Raw genomic sequence first — 20950 nt, 5'->3', positions numbered from 1 at the left:
TTTACTGTTTTTAATCTGTTGTTTTGGTTGTTCAACCCGCAGATTGATGCTCAGTGGTACTAAACCCATTCAGACCTCGAGGGCCGACAGCCCGCGACTTTCAGCCGCGTCTCTGATCACACCTGACAACATGCATTATCACAATGAGTGAGGAACCATTCCTCTGAAAAAAAGAAATGCAAACAAATTGTTGAAACAGATGTCTTATTTTTATTATGATCCAAGAACAATTTGCATACAGTTCCTTACTTTTAAAAGGCATTTTACTAGGGACAGCAACAAAGAAAAAAAAATTGTGTTTACTTCATTTAAAAAAGAAAGACTTTTATCTATACTTCCCAGTCATACCTTTTCTAATGTTCCTTTCAGGGTGAAGAAGGATTATGTAACATTTGGGTACAAATATGCACAACAAAAGACCAAAACTGGAAGCCAATATTGCAAATATCTCCACGGCTACCGAGAACTTTCCCGGTGAACTGACGTAAGCGGGGATGAAACAGATCCACACCGCCCAGAAAATCAGCATGCTGAAGGTGATGAGCTTGGCCTCATTGAAGGTGTCTGGCAGCTTCCGTCCCAGGAACGCCAGCAGGAGGCACACAAACGCGAGCAGGCCGATGTAGCTTAGCAGCAGGTAAAACCCGAGTGGCCATGGCTCCTTACACTCCAAAACAATCTGATTGGGGCGAGGAACACAATGTTGTAACCTTGTTCTTTTTTTTGTGCGTGGAACAATGTGGTGATTGAATTCGACAGGACGAGCTTCGAGACTCGCTTTTCTTACTTTTCCATATGAAGCTTGATACGCGGGGCTCCTGACAGGGAATGGAGGTGCACCCAAGAGCCAGCCAACACACAGACAAATCTTAGAGAACAAAGAACAATGAAATGACACTTGCAATATTGTAATAGTAAATGGCAATAATAATAATAATTGAAAACTGTGTAGGGTTGGCACCGCAGCAAGTTTTTTTTCCACCTGAGGAGTCGTCGTGCAGAAGATCATAGTCCTCTGTTGGGTTGGACCAAACAGTTTCAGGCCCCCGGAGCTCGGTATATTGGCCCGAAAAGCCAAAAGAACCACAACGGTCTTCACCAGGAGGCAGGACAGACAGATGACAAAGCTAATCCCAAACGCCGCCTGGCGCAGCATGCAGGTCCACACCGAAGGTTGGCCAATGAACACCAGGGAACAGAGGAAGCAAAGCTTCAGCGACAGAAGAAGCAAGAAACTTATTTCGGAGTTGTTGGCCTTGACGATGGGCGTAGCGCGAAAACGATGGAAGATCACAGTAATGACGGCTGTGAGGAACACGCCGAGCAAGGTCAGCAGAACCAGGACGATGCCCAGGGTCTCGCTGAAGGACAGGAACTCCTCAACCCCTGCGACGCATTTCACCTTGTCCTTGTCGGACCAGGAGGAGTCCGGGCATTTAATGCACTCGGTGGAGCCTGTGGGAACACAGAAACACATTAAATGGAAAGAAAAAAAAAATCTAGTAAAAGTCCAGTAAAATTTGAAACTTTTACTGTTCCACACAACTTTTGTATCATCAGTGATGTACAACAAAGCAATGATAAAAATGATAAAATGATTCAGACCCTCAGCTGACGAGGTTTTGAAATAATCTTTTAATTTCAGCAATATATTTACAGACTTTATTTAAATGAGGAAGTGAATTATTTGTTTATTTATATTTTCATCTACTTCCAACAGTGTATGAAATAACCTTAAATGGTTACTAAAAATATGCAGAATGTGCCCACTTTTATTTATCTGACTAATTGATTAATCAAAATGACTTATGGAACAATGAATTACTAAACTAATCATTAATTGCAGTTCTAATGACATTACATACATATTTTTCCACTGGTCACATAAAAGGTGTAATACTTTGTAACTTTTCATTTTGAATAAAATTGCATTAAAAACGTTTAAATGGTTCATGTTTGTAATTGAAGATTTACTCCGTCCTTTTCAAATCTTGACCAAACGTCTTTTTTGAATGGGAAGTAACTTAAAATCTGGCAAGTGCAGAAAAAAATGCGGCTTTAGCTTTGAAAATTAGGAGGAAAAAAAGAAAAAGAAGAACTGGCTACCTGTCTGGTTGCTGATCTCTCCATCTGCACAAGGCAGGCAGTCAAAGCAACATTCAGGTTTTCCTGGACGTCTGGCCTGTCGGCTGCCAGGGAGACATGGAGCGCTGCACTGAGAAACAGGCACCTGGCGGTTGACCAGAAAAGCACCATAGAAACGAGACACAGCTGGTTTGTTGACGAAAAAAGCAGAAATTTAATTTAGACATCACATTTTCTGCACCTGCGACTGGCCTCCTGTCCATACGATAGTGCTGCCATTTATCTTCAGCTGTTGCCCCAGTGGAGCCGAACCATCATAGCCTCCGACTTTAACAAATCTGTTGATGACATGAAAAGACTAAATGAAATCAAGCCGGGGTTCAGGAACGTGCATCTCAGGTATGAGATAAGATAAGATAAGATAAGATAAGATAAGGTCATTTGTTAGTCAGGCTGTAATACAACAATGAGAACAATACATTAAAATAGAATAATAATATACAAGGAAGTGACATAAAAGCAATGGCTAAATAACGAAGTCAGAGCCTGCAAAGAGCGTTTCTGCTGCAAAACAAGGATGACATTTGACCTGATTTTCCCCTCGCTGTCCTTCTGCCAGTTGATGACGTCATATAAAGGGACCGGCTCTCCGTTACTGTCAAAGTAAACTCTCTCCTGAAACTGATTTGTGAAATTTCCTTTCTTCAGATGGTCCAGGAGCTGTTTGAAAGAAAGGCAGAAACATCAGAAAAAAAGCAAAGTAAAAAAAAATCATTAAAAAAATGAGCAGAGATTTGGTTTTCAGTAGTTGTTTCACAAACCTGTTTTGCAGTGAATTCTGTGTTTTTGTCACACATACCCGCATTTATTCCTGCAGAGCCACAGTTAAGTAAGTTGTGGAGAGCGTGGGCGATGGCAAACACAGCTTTATACACATTGTAGGATATTCTGACCCGAGACACGTCAGTGTAGCTGCTTGACGTGAGACTCAGGTCTTCCGAGCCTGTACATACAGGCTTTGGATCAGCATTTACACGTTCATTGGATTCCCTTTTCTTTGTCGCAACAGACATGTTTTGAGAGTCCAGATTGAATCTGTGGTGCAGTGTGTCCGCCTCGCTGTCATTAGTTACATTTAGGTCGAACTGGAGCTGACATCCAAACTGCTCCTCCCAGAACATGTTGATGAACTCCATTCCCGGTTCGGGAGACGGACGGACATTGAGGAGGAACTCTTTCAACCCAGGGATATTGACTCCGGGGAAAGAGAAGCCGATCGTTCCCTCTAGAAGGTCGTGGAAGTTTGGAAACGTCAGAAGGCCGGCCGTCACCCAGGCTTCACTAGCCACCCACTGGATCCCTGTTACATTTCTACGAGAAAGCTGGTTTAAAAAAAAAAACAGAAACGTCAGCACAAAAAAAAAAACAAAGTCCTTCTCATGATCTGAACTTTGACAATGTACTAATATAAAGCATTGTAAATGCTGCACATCTTCTCTGAGAGTCTCTGCACATAAACAGAGACGCTCACTTCTAGGAACAAATCCAAGAGTTGTCCCTCAGCCGCAAAAGCCACCACCACGTTTGCGGTGGAAATCTGCAGCATGTCCGCCATGTTCCGAATCTCTGCCGGTGTCGGTGATTTCGGAATGGTCAGGTGAAAAGCCACGCAGCCGCCGCTGCGTCTGAAGCGACTGGAGAACTCCTGGATGCCGTACTGACTGTAGTCATCCTGGAACGAGCATGGAATGGAGTCAGTAAAATGAAATAAAGACTTGGTTTATTGAGTGAGGGCAAACAAGCCTGATCTTACTGTCGTCCCCATGGTGCCCACCCACTGCCATCCTAAGAATGTGACCAGCTGTACGAGACCTCCGACCTGAAACAGGTCGCTCGGCACAGTCCGCAAAAACGTCGGATACACATGCTTGTCATTCAGGCAGGTGCAAGTGGCAAAATAACTCACCTGAGATGAGACAGAGTTTTTTGTTTTGTTTTCCAGCAAAACACTTACAAACATCTTTGCACAAAATGCCATCTTTGTGCTTTTCTTACCAGTGGGATGTTGAAAGAGCCAAGAACTTGAGCTACAGCCCTTGTCGGGGAAGACGACGCAAGACCTATAACAGCAGGGATGGGAGAGCCAGACAGACAGCTGGGAGTTTCATCATCCTGTGTCATTAACAGTGTTTGCGCCTTTTCGCTTGTCAGGTCTATCGTGCTTCTCATTCCCAACATTTGCTGGTGACCAGCCGCAGACTCTGAGAAAGTGACCAAAGAGAATAGAGCCCGCAGGCTGCTGTGGACGTTGTCACAGCTGTCCAAGATGCGATAGCCGAGCTTCACACCAGGTAGGAGGCTGGACTTGTTGTTTATTTCCTCCACAGCAAACGCCATCGTCATCATCCAGCGGAAGGCTCTGTGGTCAAATCTGCCAAAATACACTTTGAATGTTTGGTCGAAAGATATTTAACATGCATACGTCTGACATCTTCATATTTACCCGCTGCAAGGTGTGGCCTGGGGTTTGCTTTGGTAGCTGTGCTGAAGCTCAGAGGCCAGGAAGTGCAAAGGGAAAAATCCCCCTATGAGGACATCCCCGTCCATCTCTAAGGTGAGAGGATCACCGTCTCCTACTTTCACGCACCGAGTTGAAGCAGATTCAAAAGCCCTCGTTTCCTCCGCCTGCAGATCATTCATTGTCTCTATTAAAATACCGTCTCTTTTCTCTGCTCTTTCTTCTGTACTCAAAGTGTTTCTTTTTTCCACAGAATGGCTCAAACTTGACAATGCAATGAAAGGAATGCTGAATAAAACCCAAAGATGCAGCGCCTGAGAAAAGTTTAATGGATTCCCCATGACGACCCCATAAAGACTGTGATCACCTGGCGAAGACCGACAGACGACTGGGTCAGGATGAACTACATAGTGTTATTATGCGAGCTGCATTTCATTAGCAAACTCAGTCATCGCCAGTTCAACCAATCATAGTGAAAAGAGACAGCACGGAGAAAACTAAATGATCTTTTGTCATGTAGATACCAGGATAAGGAGAAAAAATACATATTAAGATTCAAATTAAAAGACCTGTTTTGGAAAAGATGGTTTCAATTTGAATTGAAACAGTTTTAACTATCAGAACAAATAAAATTAACACTGAAAATGACCACATTGAAATGATTCACACAATTTTACAACAAACTAGAAGCATTTGTAAAAAAAAAAAAAAGTTCAAGCTGAAAACCTTCTACTCTACCTGAAGTGATAAGTGGGTGAGTGCCCTTGCTTTTCAGTCTGATTTTTAATGGTTTATCATGATGACAGCTAATTTTGTTTTTAGACATATGTTGATCATCTCCGCAAATGTTAATTTTTATATGCATTTTAGGGGAATTTTTGATGCAAATGACAAATCAATATTTTGGCCAAGATCAATGAGCCAAATTTCCTTATTTGTATGAAAAATTTTCTTAATATACTATTATGTAATTCATAAAATTACATGAAGAAATGACTGAGGCAAACCCCTTCAGTTTTAATATTTATTGAAATTGAGGAACCAGTAAAGAAGAAATAAGTGTAGTACACCCAGTTTTTTATGTTGTGTGAAAAAATATGATACAATTAGTTTTTGTTCATTAAATGTTTCTTGGTGTTTTTCTCTGGTTGAAACAAAATGATGAAACACTTTGGAGCAAATATACACAGTATGAGTCCAAAACTTGAGGCCAGAATAGCAAATATCTCCACAGCCACAGTAAATTTTCCAGGAGAGCTGACATAAGCTGGGATGAAGGTGATCCAGACGGCACAGAATATCAACATGCTGAAGGTTATCATCTTGGCTTCGTTGAAATTATCAGGTAGTTTCCGAGCTAGAACAGCTAACACAAAGCAAAACACAGCCAGCAGGCCGATGTAGCCGAGCACAGCCCAGAAACCAACAGCAGAGCCTAAAGCACATTCCAGGATGATCTTCTCCTTGTAGGTGGTCAGATTTTTCACTGGGAAGGGAGGACTCACAACCAACCAGATGATACATATTATAACTTGAATAAATGTAAAAGACACTACAGTCATTCTTTGTTGTGGAGGACCAAACCATTTCATAGCATTACTACCAGGAAGTGTAGCTTTAAAGGCCATTAGAACCACTATAGTTTTGCCAAGAACACAGGAGATACAGAGAACAAATGTGATGCCAAACGCTGTGTGGCGCAGCATGCAGGACCACTCAGAGGGGGCTCCAATGAAAGTTAATGAACATAAGAAACACAGAGTCAGAGAGAAGAGCAGCAGGAAGCTCAGCTCAGAGTTGTTGGCTCTGACAATGGGAGTTGTTCTGTGATGGTAGAAAATCACTGCTGTCATGATGGCCAGAAAGGCTCCACTGATTGAGACTACTTCCAGAATAATTCCCAAAACTTCATCAAAGGAAAGAAACTCCACTGGTTTGGGAAAACAAGCATCTCTCTGTGCATTTGGCCAGAACTCACTGGGACACGGGAAGCAGTCAGGAGAATCTAAAATATAAAGCAAATATAAATAAATATAAAGCAAACACATTTGTTAACGCATTGATATTTTTTTGCCCAGCTGGTGTTTCGAAATGTTTAACACTACCTGTCATGTTACTGATCTCTCCTTCAGGACATGGTATACAGTCATAGCAGCAAATTGGTTTTCCTTTCTGCAACACTTTACGACTTCCTGGAGGACAACTCTCTGAACACACTGACACTGGAACCTGATACAGAGATACAAGCAAAATTCAAGTTTAAAAACAAAATATTTCTCTCATGCAACTTTGGTTAAACAACTAGAAAACTTTTGTCATTACTTCTAAGCTGCCTTCCATCCAAGTTATGTTTCTATTGATATTGAACTTCTGGCCTTCTGGCAGCGATGCATCATAAAACCCCACTGTCACCGGCTCAATGGCTCCTTTCTCATTCTTCTGCCAGTTCACCAGTTCATAAAAAGCCACTGGATCCCCATTCGCATCAAATGACACATGATAACCATTTTGGGAAAAGTTGACTTTTTTGAGCTCAGCTAAAACCTGTGAGTGTGATTCAAAGAAATAAGGATGGAAAATTATAGAGGTAAATGTATTACTTCAATTATGACATTTCAGATCAGAAAAGCTAAGTCGCTGGTAAACGTTGAAAATTTCCCAACCTCTTCATATTCCAGCCTGATGAATTCGTCAGCAGTGAAATTAGTCTTTTTAAACCGTGTGGTCTGAATAGCATGTGCTATTGCATAGACAGCCTTGTACACCATGTTAGTAATTCTCAACTGTGATGTTTCAGTGTACGGGCTTTTAAGTGTCTTTAGATCCTCTTGTCCGTTACACATTCTCTTTTGTGTACCTCCGCCTACAAGTAGAAAAAAAAAGGGAAGGAAAATGCTGAAGCTCATTGTCATCAGAACCTTTTGCTCTTGTTCTTATGTCTTTATAAACTAATAACATTCTGTCCATCTGTATTGCCTTCATGGAGAATGAAAGCTATGATTTATGACTAATACAACAATAAACACTGTTAGTCAGTTGAAAAAAATGTTTTAACTCAAGTCAAAGTACCAGATTGTGTTTAAATATTTTTCATAAAGGTACTTTATATGAATTCTCCGACATTTAACCAACACCTTGCCAGCATACGGGAATCACAAAAGTCTGAATGAGGATGTAGGTGTATTAAATTAGCAATTAACCTGAAAAATCTCACTTTTTCTTAGTGTGCAGTTGAATGCATCCTCCCAGAACTCAGAGAGCACAGGGGAAGCAGCCACCTCAGAGGGAGAGAGATCCAGAAGGAAATTTCTAAATCCAGGGATGACAGATTGCTGGATGGCCACTCCGATGGCCCCAGCGCAGGAAGTGAAACTTAACATATCCATGTCAGTGAACCAGGCCTCGCTTCCGATCCACTGACGAGGCGGAGACGGAGCTCGTGACAGTTCTTCCAACAGGATCTTCATCTCTCCGATGGCTGCAAATGCCACCACAACTGTTGCTGTGGACCTGGAGGGACAATAAACACATCATCTTTAAATAACACGTCACACTTTTTATTAGAAAATAAGATAGGCCACTTGTATTTGGAAGAACGTTCAAAAAGGTTGCTGATGGACATCAATGCAATGTACATATGCGGAAATTACAGAAACCTTCTGATGATATCAGCGACTCTTTGGATTTTGCTGCGCGGGTTGGTCCGATAAAAGGCCTCAGAGTACTCCACACAGATCCCTTCTCGGAGTGCGACGTCAAGAAAGGCTGCCATGCCGTTATTTCCATAATCTGAGTCCGACCGGACAGCTCCGATCCACGTCCAGCCAAAGTGTTTCACCAGCTTGGCCAGAGCATCAGCTTGGAACTGGTCACTGGGGATGGTTCTGAAAAACGTTGGATACTGCTGCTTATTTGATAGGCAGGCACAAGTGGCATAGTGGCTCACCTAAAGCAAAACAAACAAGAATGAAAAAAAATTAAAAAGCCATCCAAATTCTGAAATGTGACAAATAAAGCAGCACAAGCTTCGTGCATGTGTCTGAAATACACAGCTTACCTGTGGAATGTTAAAAGACCCAATAATACGTGATATGCTGATGGACGGCGTGGACCCGGACTCAGCCACAACAGCCGTCACCACTCCAGACTGAGAACAATTGCCGTCCCCATAAAACACAGGATCTTGGCCGTTTGACAGCTGGAATGCTGCATGCACAGCCACAGGCACAGAGGCGCACGAGTCGTGGATCTGATATCCGAGACTGACGTCGGGCAGAAGCTCTGTGCTGTTATTTATTTCTTCGATGGCGAAGATCATTGCACGAGCAAAGCGCACTTCACGGGGGTCTATTCTGCACAAAAAAACAATGTTCAACATGTGTCTACAAAACCTAAGCAAAACACACAGGAAAAGACTGTCTGACCAATCGAATTTAAAGTCCCTCCACACACTTTACACAATGCAAACATAAAAAACATTAATCAGTCACTTCTAATGCCTAGTTTTAGTAGTTACTGTATATTTAAGCAATGCTTTAAATATACATACATGATTCTGATGTAAAAGTCAATACCTTAAAAATAATAAGGAGGGAGGGGGATTTAATTCACATCTCTTGAAAGCACTGAAACATTTTCAACATTTCTAGTTCGCCAAGAATCAGAATCCACTTGGTCTCAAACACTGACCTCCCTGAGCAGCTGGGAGACTCGGGTGCGGTGGTGTAGTTGTTCTCCACTGTGTGCATGCTGTTGTGGATGGAGAAGACACCGCCGATAATGTAGTCCCCATCCATGGAGAACGCGGGTGAACGAGCATTGCCCTGCAGGCTGCATTTATCTGGAAGAGCAGCTGAATTTTTCTGAGCCACTGTTGGCTTCACCTCCAACAGACCCAGAACAATAAACAGAGGTAGCATCCCCATCCCTCAAGTGCAGCAAGGAGGGTTCTGTCTTTTTTATATCCCTTCTTTCCAGAGAAAGGATGCCGTCACACAGCGGCTCCACAAGTCTTTTAATTGGGCGTCGTTCCTGTGTTTACTTCCCTGTTCACATCTGTATCCTGCTTGTTTCTAACATTTCCCTGGAAACTACTGGATATAATTTAGAACATATATTTTGCCGCTGGAAGTATTTTACCCTTTCTGTGTATTTTCTTAGACATCTATTTTTACTTTTACACTGTAAAATGTAATTAGTTCACTTTACTTAAAAAAAGTTAGGAAACCGATTGCCTCAAAATCTCCAAATAAAGTAGCTAATTCATTTTAAGGTGTCATAGCTATAAATAACTATGTTTAGACCACTCAGATAATGGCAGTAAACCTGCCATTATCAACTCAAAATCATTAATTGGGTTAACTGTAAAATGTTCATTCAGACAACTCATGTAATGGCAGTAAACTTGAGTAAAGGTAACCCAAAATTATTAGTAAGGTTGACTATAAAATGTCAATTATGACTACTTCAATGTGTGAGTTATGTCACTTAAGCAGTACTCATAAAAATAAGTTATGCTTACACGTTAAAGCGTTCACATTACTTTCAAAATATCAGGAAACCGATTGCCTTGATATGTTCAAGTAAGAAGAACCAAAAGTGTTAAGTTATTGAAACAAAGAGCCAACAGACAACAGTTTGAATGGAAAAAAATGTTTAATAATTAAACTTAATTTTTTTTTCTAGTGCAGCCTTCAATCCAATATTGAATCCTTCAATTGGCCCTCAGTCTTCAAAACGAATCAAAACAATTCAGAAAGAATCAAACAAGAAATAAAAATCACTTTTCCAATAAGGGTAACGGTATCAACGTTGATCCATAATGTCACATCATATTCACTCATTGCATCAGGAGATTTTTGAGTGATTGTATTTTTGGTTTTAGGGATTTATGTCCAAGTGAGAGAACCACCCTTTGGATGAAATCAAAGGTGTACTTGTTGAGTGTACTCCAAATTCAGAGCATAAATAAGTCCAAAGAGCAAGAAGATTTCCAAGGTCATTCATGACAAGACTTCCTTCCAAAAATTATGGCAGTACTTGAAGACTCAAAGTGCAGAGAGTCAGGGGAGGCCTGTGTGATATATATATATATATATATATATATATATATATATATATATATATATATATATATATATATATATATAATTTTCCTTAATACTTTCAAACTCTTTCTTCATATAACTTCTCTCTCTTTCATATTTATTACATTCTAGAATAACATGATCTATTGTTTCATATTTTCCAAAATACTCACATTTACCAGTTGCATGCTTTTGAATTCTAAAAAGTGAGTATTTAAGTCCTGTATGCCCAAATCTTATCCTTGTTATCACTCTTTCCTCTTATCGCCGTATTGTTGACAGTTTGGTGCTTCTTTTAAACACGTGGTCACTCGTCAGTGGCCAACTGCGCATGTGCGTTCAACGAAAGCTGCCGAATGATGCCGAGTTTTCTGCTGGTTATGCAGATGCGTCTTGCTCACTCAAAACTCCAAGTTCGGGTTACTTGCTGATGATGAGTTTGATTACTTGCCTCAGGAAAAAGTTGTCTTTGTTATGTTTAGGTTAGTATAGTCAACAGAGTAAGCTAGAATGAGTTAAAGTCACTTTTCTTTTAGAGTAAGACATACTGTTACATTTTACAGTGAACAACTTTACAGCTGGTCTAAGTTGCTGTAGATCAGGGGTGCTCAATACGTCGATCGCGATCTACCGGTCGATCGCGGGACGGTTTTGAGTCGATCTCTGCAGCAGGTGACAAACTGAAGACCTCCAGGACGCTGAGAGATTCAGAAACGACAAGACAACAGGAAGAGAAGAAAATCCAAAAAAATTCACAAACAGAAAACCAAAAGGAAGAGACGGAAAACCAAAAAGAGGAGAAATCGAAGCAACTCAAGATAAGAAGTAGAAGACAGCAAATTCCTCAAGAATATCGCGATAGGTATTGGTTCGGCTTTAGGGGTCGGTTTGCTAATTGCGGGGGGATTTTACATCTGGAAAACATTTTCAAAATAAACCTAAAGGAGCCTCCATATTGATAGCATTTTTGAAATAGAATTTTAAATTATTTTAAATCTCTGGCTTTTGGGTTTCCGTTGTTAAGGAGGCGTGTCGGTACTTGAAGATACACGACAAAAACGAAGGGTCTCTTGCAGACACTTTACTCCTTCCAGCACACGGATGAATTACAACAAAAACTGAGCTGTTCTCACAATGAACTGTGCAGCTTCTGGCCTCTAGCTCTGGCACGGACGGCGTTCAGCGATGTCCGGGTAGCGAGCGGTGAGCGCCATATCCAAAAACAGTCAAAACATAACGGATCAGCTGTTAGAACTGGTTGCTAAAGCAACCCCAGCTGTCAAGAACAGAATAAACAGACTTAAAACAACAAATCTCACGATGCGACCTTCCTTACAGTATTTTGGAAAATATGAAACATTATTCTAGAATGTAATAAATATGAAAGAGACAGAAGTTCTATGAAGAAAGAGTTTGAAAGTATTAAGGAAAAATTTTATTTAGTAGATATTTTGAGGGAGAATTTGGAGAGTAAACATATATAAATAGTTATTTGATTTTTAAAGAACACTAAGTTACTTAGAATTTGATAGAGTAGGTGTGTGGGTCAATGTGTGTATGATATAGATGAGTAGAATATAAATATGGATATAAGTATGTGTGTGTATGTAAATATATAGGTATAGAAAGGATATATATATATATATATCTGTTGGAATGCTACTACTCATATATATGTGTATATATATATATATATATATATATATATATATATATATATATATATATATATATATATATATATATATATATATATATAATTTGTTGGAGGTATTTAGCTGTGGCTCCTTTCCTTGTGACCTCATCGAGGTTACCATTTGCTTGTGGTATACCTAGGTACTTGTAGCTGTCCTCTATGTCTGCTATTGTTCCTTGTGGGAGTGAGACTCCTTCTGTGCGGATCACCTTCCCCCTCTTTGTGATCAGCCGACCACACTTCTCTAGTCCGAATGACATCCCAATGTCAGTGCTGTAGATCCTGGTGGTGTGGATCAGTGAGTCGATGTCTCGCTCACTCTTGGCGTACAGCTTGATGTCATCCATGTAGAGGAGGTGACTGATGTTGGCCCCATTTTTGAGTCGGTATCCGTAGCCAGTCTTGTTGATGATTTGGTTGAGGGGGTTCAGGCCTATGCAGAAAAGTAGCAGGGACAGAGCATCTCCTTGGTATATGCCACATTTGATGGACACTTGTGCAAGTGGTTTGCAGTTGGCTTCAAGGGTGGTTTTCCACAGCTTCATCGAGTTTGCAATGAAGGCTCTCAGAATCCTGTTGATGTTATACATCTCTAGGCATTCAATGATCCAAGTATGCGGCATTGAGTCATAGGCTTTCTTGTAATCGATCCAAGCCATGCACAGGTTGGTGTGTCGGTTTTGCAGTCTCGGGCAACTGTGCGGTCTACGAGGAGTTGGTGTTTGGCTCCTCTGGTATTTACACCGATACCTTTCTGTGCCATGCTCATGTGTTTATCCATGTGTTGCTTATCTTGGCCGCTATGATGCCTGACATGAGCTTCCAGGTTGTGGAGAGGCAGGTTATTGGTCGGTAGTTGGGTGGGACTGGACCCTTTGATGGATCCTTCTGGATTAGGATTGTTCGCCCTTCAGTTAACCATTCAGGGTGAGTCCCACTTTGCAGCAGCTGGTTCATTTGGCCTGCCAGTCGCTCATGGAGAGCAGTAAGTTTCTTTAGCCAGTAGGCATGGATCATGTCAGGCCCTGGTGCTGTTCAGTTTTTAGGAGACTCTTGGACATCGTCACAGTGTGATGGTTACCGGGGCTTGCTCAGGAGGTTGCTGTGGTCTTCTCGTAGAGAGATCAGCCACTGTGCATTGCTGTTGTGGGAGGCCTCCCTTTCCCATATGCCTTTCCAGTATTGTTCAGTCTCCCATTTTTATTTATTACCCTGCCATGGAGAGTACACCTTAGCTGGTTGAGTGGAGAAGAGCCGGTTAATCCTTCTGGATTCATTCTCCCTTGTGTATCTCTTTAGGCGGCTGGCCAAGGCTTGGAGCCTCTGTTTGGCAGTTTCGAGTGCTTCAGGTATGGGCATCTGCCTGTACTTTCTGGGTACTGGTCTTTTCATTGTACCCTTGTACAATTAAACCTTGACATGGTTGCTCTTATAGCCAAGTATCTCAAGGATCACTGATGCTGAGTTGTAGATCAGCTCATTGGTTTCTGTTAGGTAGGGATCGTTCTCAATGCTGCATTCACATTCTCAATGAGACTTTCTGATGGTACTTCACTCAGCCTTTGTAATTGGCGCCGAGGAGGTCTGGTTGTCATTGGGGTCATGATTCTCTCTCTCAGGTCAGCAGCTGTCTCGTTCACCTCTGTTTCGCTCGTTGGGGCCGTGTATCCCCTCATAGATCCCCATAGTTCTGACATCCAGGTTCCTCCTTTTTGCCATAGCATTTGTGTTGTATCTCGTCAATCTCAAGTTGTGATAGCAGTTGCCGTTTGCGGATGTTGGAACACTGAGCTACTAGTTGTTTAGCGCTTAGTGTTGACTGGGGATGTCGAAGTAACCAGTCCTTCCCCAGTCTTTGCATGTAACCTCTCTGACTAGTGTTACTTGAGTAGTAGCACTCCAACAGATCCACATTTTCATCTCTCGCCCATTTCCGTCTTGTTCCAGTAGCCCATTTGTCATCAAGGTGCTCTGGTTCCCCAACACCCTGACGCAGACCTTGTTTGGCCGGGCGACGTCTGAGCCGGCATGTTATGCAACTTAGTATCTCTCATGGTATGAGGTAGGCAGTAGCTTGAAGGGTCTTGCCTAAGGACCCAGACTGGATTAGAACCCCGCCCTCTTGGGTGATATACTGATGCCTTATGTATTGAGCTATCCTGTCAGCTGACTGGATCCAGGCCCTAAACACCAGAGCAATAGAGGCCCAGATCTACCACACCAGACAAGACCCAAGGTGTAGGTTGTGCAAGGAGACCCCTGAGACAGTCCAGCACATACAGCAGGGTGCAAGATACTGGCAGGGAAAGCGTACATGGAACGACATAACCAAGTGGCAGGCATAGTGTACAGAAACATCTGTGCAGAATATGGACTGGAAACCCCGAGATCAAAGTGGGAAACACCCCCAAAGGTGGTGGAGAACGCCAGAGCTAAGATCCTGTGGGACTTCCAGATCCAGACAGACAAAATGGTTATGGCGAACCAACCAGACATTGTCGTAGTGGATAAACAACAGAGGAAAGCCGTTGTGGTAGATGTAGCAATACCAAGTGATTGCAACATCAGGAAAAAGGAGCACGAGAAACTGGAGAAATACCAGGGCCTCAGGGAAGAACTGGAGAGGGCCTGGAAGGTGAAGACCACAGTGGTGCCTGTGGTCATCGGGGCCCTCGGGGCAGTAACCCCCAAACTGGAGCAGTGGCTACAACAGATCCCAGGAACAACATCAGACATCTCAGTCCAGAAATGTGCAGTCCTTGGCACAGCCAAGATACTGCGCAGAACCCTCAAGCTCCCAGGCCTCTGGTAGAGGACCCGAGCTCAGAGGATAAGAACCACCCGCGGTGGGTGAGAAGGGAATTTTTATTTTTTTATATATATATACATATATACACACACGCAGGCCTCCCCTGACTCTCTGCACCTTGAGTCTTCAAGTACTGCCATCATTTTTGGAAGGAAGTCTTGTCATGAATGACCTTGGAAATCTTCTTGCTCTTTGGACTTATTTATGCTCTGAATTTGGAGTACACTCAACAAGTACACCTTTGATTTCATCCAAAGGGTGGTTCTCTCACTTGGACATAAATCCCTAAAACCAAAAATACAATCACTCAAAAATCTTCTGATGTAATGAGTGAATATGATGTGACATTATGGATCAACGTTGATACCGTTACCCTTATTGGAAAAGTGATTTTTATTTCTTGTTTGATTCTTTCTGAATTGTTTTGATTCGTTTTGAAGACTGAGGGCCAATTGCAGGATTCAATATTGGATTGAAGGCTCTGAAGATCTGCGTCCTCTATTTACACAAATATTAATAACCTGTGCGAAGTTTCAATGAAGTGACGCAACAGAGAAAAGTTGAATTAGTTTTAAATGTTTCATTTTTATTTTATTTTTTCTTTGCTTCACACAAACATATCCAATAAAAGACCTGGATCTGACAATGATAACATCTTAAACTACTTACAAATAGAGATAAATATGACAACTGACAATATCTGGTCTAACATATTTGACTCTAATAAGACTTAATGACTTCAGCCCTGTGAAAAAGTATTTGTCCCCTTATATATTTCTTGATGCTTGGCTGTGTTTTCACACTTCAATATTTCATATCAATGCTTTTCAAACTGAAACTTTTTCATGGAGACCATTTTTGGCCAAATGTTTTTTATTTTTTATTTTTATATAGCTCAATTACAAACCCATAATTTAAATAAGGCATCTTAGACTTGGAAACTTTTAAATGCTGTTTTGTTTTCCTTTGTGACCTCTTGTGAAAATTCAACACATTTTTATCACATGTGTTCTTGGGTTAAATTAAATGAACCTAATTTAGGTTTAATTTAATTTAAACCTAAATTGACTTAGAATTGACGATTGCATTTTGTCAATGATAGTTTCAAACACATTGTTATTATGTTTGTTTGAGACCATCATTATTATTTTTGATCATCTGAAACATTTTAGTGTGTCAAAGCAAAAACAAAGTCCACTATGATAAAAAAAGAATCTAATTTCTGTAACATTATGTGGAAAAACAAATGCTAATAGTTAAAACAATGTTTTGTGTCAAGTTACTGTTGGTTTTTGTTCATTAAATGTTTCTTGGTGTTCTTTTCAGGCCGCAGCAAAATAATGAAACACTTTGGAGCAAATATACACAGTATGAGTCCAAAACTGGAGGCCAGAATAGCAAATATCTCCACAGCCACAGTAAATTTTCCAGGAGAGCTGACATAAGCTGGGATGAAGGTGATCCAGACGGCACAGAATATCAACATGCTGAAGGTTATCATCTTGGCTTCGTTGAAATTATCAGGTAGTTTCCGAGCTAGAACAGCTAACACAAAGCAAAACACAGCCAGCAGGCCGATGTAGCCGAGCACAGCCCAGAAACCAACAGCAGAGCCTAAAGCACATTCCAGGATGATCTTCTCCTTGTAGGTGGTCAGATTTTTCACTGGGAAGGAGGACTCACAACCAACCAGATGATACATATTATAACTTGTATAAATGTAAAAGACACTACAGTCATCCTTTGTTGTGTTGGTCCAAACCATTTTATAGCATTACTACCAGGAAGTGTAGCTTTAAAGGCCATTAGAACCACTATAGTTTTGCCAAGAACACAGGAGATACAGAGAACAAATGTGATGCCAAACGCTGTGTGGCGCAGCATGCAGGACCACTCAGAGGGGGCTCCAATGAAAGTTAATGAACATAAGAAACACAGAGTCAGAGAGAAGAGCAGCAGGAAGCTCAGCTCAGAGTTGTTGGCTCTGACAATGGGAGTTGTTCTGTGATGGAGGAAAATCGCTGCTGTCATGATGGCCAGAAAGGCTCCACTGATGGAGAATCCAGCCAGGATGATTCCCAAAACTTCATCAAAGGAAAGAAACTCCACAGGTTTGTGGAAACAAGTATCTCTGTTTGAATTTGGCCAGAACTCACGGGGACACGGGAAGCAATCAGGAGAATCTAACAAGTAGATTATAATATGTTGTTAGTATTTAAATATATCATGGTTAAGATCTGAATGATGAAAAATTAATTTACCTGTCATGTTACTGATCTCTCCTTCAGGACATGGTATACAGTCATAGCAGCAGATTGGTTTTCCTTTCTGCAACACTTTACGATTTCCTGGAGGACAACTCTCTGAACACACTGACATTGGAACCTGAAACAGAAAAATAATTCCAGAAGTAGCACAACACATTTGTATCGGTTGAAGATTCATTACCTGAGTGCCCCCTTCGACCCAGGTTATTTTCCTGTCGATTCTGAACTTCTTTCCTTCTGGCAGAGATGCATCATAAAACCCCACCGTTAAAGGATTGATTGTTCCTCTCTCATTCTTCTGCCAGTTTACCAGTTCATAAAAAGCCACTGGATCCCCATTCCCATCAAATGACACATGGTAACCATTTTGGGAAAAGTTGACTTGCTTAAGCTCAATAAGAACCTGTTGATTTGCAACATAATACAGATTAGAAGATCTAAAGTAAAGCATGTTTTTTTATTAGATTGACATTTCAATTCAGTAAAGTGTTTGATTCCCAAACCTCTTTTGACTCCAGCCTTTGGGTTTGAAGAAGCGTAAAACTGACTTTTTGAAACAATGCATTATGAATAGCATGCGCTATTGCATAAACAGCCTTGTACATCATGTTCGTTATCCTCAGCTCAGATGTATCAGTGTACGGACTCTGGAGTGTCGTCAAGTCCTCTTTTCCATCACACATTCTTTTGGATGGATGGTTGGCTAAAAATACAGAAAAAGATCCAGAATGATGACTCTTAAATAAGAGTTTGTCTTTTTATTGTTGTGCATAGTTGAATACACTTAAGTATGAAATCGAAATAATTTTATATGTCTAGAAAGGCTGCCATGCCGTTGTTTGCATATATTCATGACACAAAAGTGACTTCCTTGTGATTTGTTGCATATGAAGATCATATAATTTCTTGCAGGATGATTTGCTCTATATTTCTTGCGTTTATAGTATTTACATTTATTATATGAACCTGATTCAGAGAGCGAGACATATAGTTTTAGATTCTTGCTCTGCAGGGTTCTTCACCGTCTCACAAAGTGCTTGATCTCAACGTGAAAGTTTTTCCACGCATGTCAGAACTTTTGCATTGACGTGCTGTTTTTCCAATACAGATGAGCCACAGTTTTAAAAAAGAAGCAAGCAACATATAAACATTTTTGGATTTTCAAATATGCTCATTTGCAAAAACAGCGACAACAAAAACAACAACAACTGACTTTCTGTCAGGCTGCAGTTGAACGCGTCCTCCCAGAACTCGGTCAGCACTGAAGAGCCACGCACTTCTGAGGGAGAGAGATCCAGGAGGAAGTCTCTGAAGCCAGGGATGACAGACTGCTGGATGGCAACTCCGATGGCCCCCGCACAGAAAGTGTATTTTAGCAGCTGCGCTTCGGTTATCCAGGCCTCACTTCCAACCCACTGACGAGGCGGAGGAGGCTCCCGAGCCAGCTCCTCTAACAGGACCTTCATGTCTCCAATTGCTGCAAAAGCCACCACAACTTTTGATGTTGACCTGGCAAGACATAAAATGCAAACTAAGATATAGCTTATTTTTAATCAATCACAATAGAATAAATAATTTGGTGTAATAGAATATTTTTCTGATTTGATGATGGACATTAATGCAAGGTATATTTGAAGCCACACAGAAACCTCCTGATAATATCAGCGACTCTTTTGATTTTGCTGCGCGGGTTGGTCCGATAAAAGGCCTCAGAGTACTCCACACAGATCCCTTCTCGGAGTGCGACATCTAGAAAGGCTGCCATGCCGTTATTTCCATAATCTGAGTCCGACCTGACGGCTCCGATCCACGTCCAGCCAAAGTGTTTCACCAGCTTGGCCAGAGCGTCAGCCTGGAACTGGTCACTGGGGATGGTTCTGAAAAACGTTGGATACTGTTTCTTATCCGAAAGGCAGGCGCATGTGGAGTAGGGACTCACCTAAGAAAAACAAAACAACAGCAAAAAAGAAAACAATGAAGCCTATAAAGATAATCAAAGAAGCGGAATATTTCATTTTGCACAAATTGTATTTATTTACCAGGGGAATGTTAAACGGTCCCAGAACACGCGATATGCTCATGGACGACGTGGATCCAAACTCACCAACGACAGCCACCACCACACCAGAGTGAGAACAGCTGTCACTTGAGTCAAACACAGAGTCATTGCCGTTTAGCAGCTGAATTGCTGCATGCATGGCCACGGGAACTGAGGCGCACGAGTCGTGGATCTGATATCCGAGTTTGACTCCTGGCAGCAGCGCCGTGCTGTTATTGATCTCCTCAATGGCAAAGATCATTGCTCGAGTGAGGCGCACGCCACGGGGGTCCGCCCTGCACACGCAACAGAAATAAAGAGGGCAAGGATGATAATTAGTGCATTGTTACCAAACATTATGCTAGAAATGTTGTTTTCATTCAAAACGATGTAAACAGTCCAATAATCAGTCTTGATGCGTTTATTTCTTAATTTAAAATAAATGTTGATAAGCATTTTGTTTTAAAGGAAGGAAAAAAGTGCAGCTTTACAAGTGATGATTTTATTCTGACAGAACAGCCGCCATATTAAAATAAGAAAACACATGTGATGCATTTTTATACAGCTTAAAATAAATAATAGCTGATACTAAATGGAGGAGAAAAAAAATCATTTAACCAGAATTTAACATCATTTCCACTTCCTCACTTACTAACCTCCCTGTGCAGCTTTGAGTCTGAGGCGCTGTGTTGTAGTTGTTGTCCACTGTGTGCATGTTGTGGTGGATGGAGTAAACGCCTCCAATGATGAAATCCCCATCCACAGAGAATGCAGGCGTATGAGCTGCACCCTGCAGGGCGCATGATGGAGACTGCGTAGCCATCAAACCGGCGTCGCTGGATGGAAGAGCCACTGATTTTTCCAGGCTGCTGGCAGATTGAACAAGACCAACAATCATGTTCACGTCAAGCAGACTTAGAGCCAATGCCAGGCCAAGACACAGAGCTGAGACTCCCATCCCTGAAGAGCATGAAGATGTGTTTGAGCTTTTCTTTATAGCATTTGTTGTTTGTCACAGGAGACAAGAGTGAATGTCGACGCACAATAGGCTGAGATCCAGGGTTTTAATTGGATGACCTTCCTGTTTAAGTTTTTTCTGCGTGCGTCTTTGTTTTGTGGTTGAAATATTAACACTGATCAAATCCGCAATGTCGCTGGACCTTAGTTTTAGGAAAATATTGCTGCTTTGTGAGGTTTAAGATTCTTAGCATAAAGCTTTCAGTCTGGCAGTGTAAAGGAAACTAAACTTTGGTTTTCTGAAAAGTTGTGAAGCTATTTTATTTGTTTCATGTGCTTCACATTGTTGGTTTAAAAAGCAGACGGAAATAACTGCATGTACCTACTGTTTTATGTGCATTGCTCATTTTCAGACAATTGAGGGGTTTTTTTGCTTTAATTTTGATCAACTATTAAGTGCCAAATGTACCTTTTCAGGGGTTAGAATTTGAGAT

The 20950-nt window shown here is 41.3% G+C and overlaps 2 protein-coding genes and 1 pseudogene across 2 annotated transcripts; all 3 read right to left on the bottom strand.

Annotated features, from left to right (window-relative positions):
- Positions 1 to 279: 279 nt before the first annotated feature.
- LOC129369916 (extracellular calcium-sensing receptor) lies at positions 280 to 4491 on the bottom strand. Its single transcript, XM_055045583.1, has 12 exons — positions 4342 to 4491; positions 4141 to 4281; positions 3899 to 4051; positions 3617 to 3817; positions 3219 to 3368; positions 2907 to 3140; positions 2675 to 2805; positions 2327 to 2423; positions 2107 to 2230; positions 983 to 1455; positions 788 to 868; positions 280 to 679 (listed from the first exon to the last, which is right to left on the bottom strand). Exons 1-12 carry the CDS (start codon positions 4489 to 4491, stop codon positions 326 to 328), a joined length of 2289 nt encoding a protein of 762 aa, XP_054901558.1. The 3' UTR covers positions 280 to 325.
- Positions 4492 to 5709: 1218 nt separating this feature from the next.
- Positions 5710 to 9435, bottom strand: LOC129369850 (extracellular calcium-sensing receptor-like). The gene is made up of 8 exons (XM_055045510.1): positions 9293 to 9435; positions 8661 to 8955; positions 8260 to 8549; positions 7818 to 8113; positions 7267 to 7466; positions 6926 to 7147; positions 6709 to 6832; positions 5710 to 6608 (listed from the first exon to the last, which is right to left on the bottom strand). Exons 1-8 carry the CDS (start codon positions 9397 to 9399, stop codon positions 5710 to 5712), a joined length of 2433 nt encoding a protein of 810 aa, XP_054901485.1. The 5' UTR covers positions 9400 to 9435.
- A 7038-nt stretch (positions 9436 to 16473) lies between these two features.
- Positions 16474 to 20229, bottom strand: LOC129369726 (extracellular calcium-sensing receptor-like; annotated as a pseudogene).
- Between the last annotated feature and the right edge of the window lie 721 nt (positions 20230 to 20950).

The sequence above is a fragment of the Poeciliopsis prolifica genome, unplaced genomic scaffold (genome assembly GCF_027474105.1).
Source record: "Poeciliopsis prolifica strain line A6 unplaced genomic scaffold, Auburn_PproV2 SCAFFOLD022, whole genome shotgun sequence".
Lineage (NCBI taxonomy): Eukaryota > Metazoa > Chordata > Actinopteri > Cyprinodontiformes > Poeciliidae > Poeciliopsis > Poeciliopsis prolifica.
This window is presented reverse-complemented; position numbering and strand designations above follow the sequence as displayed.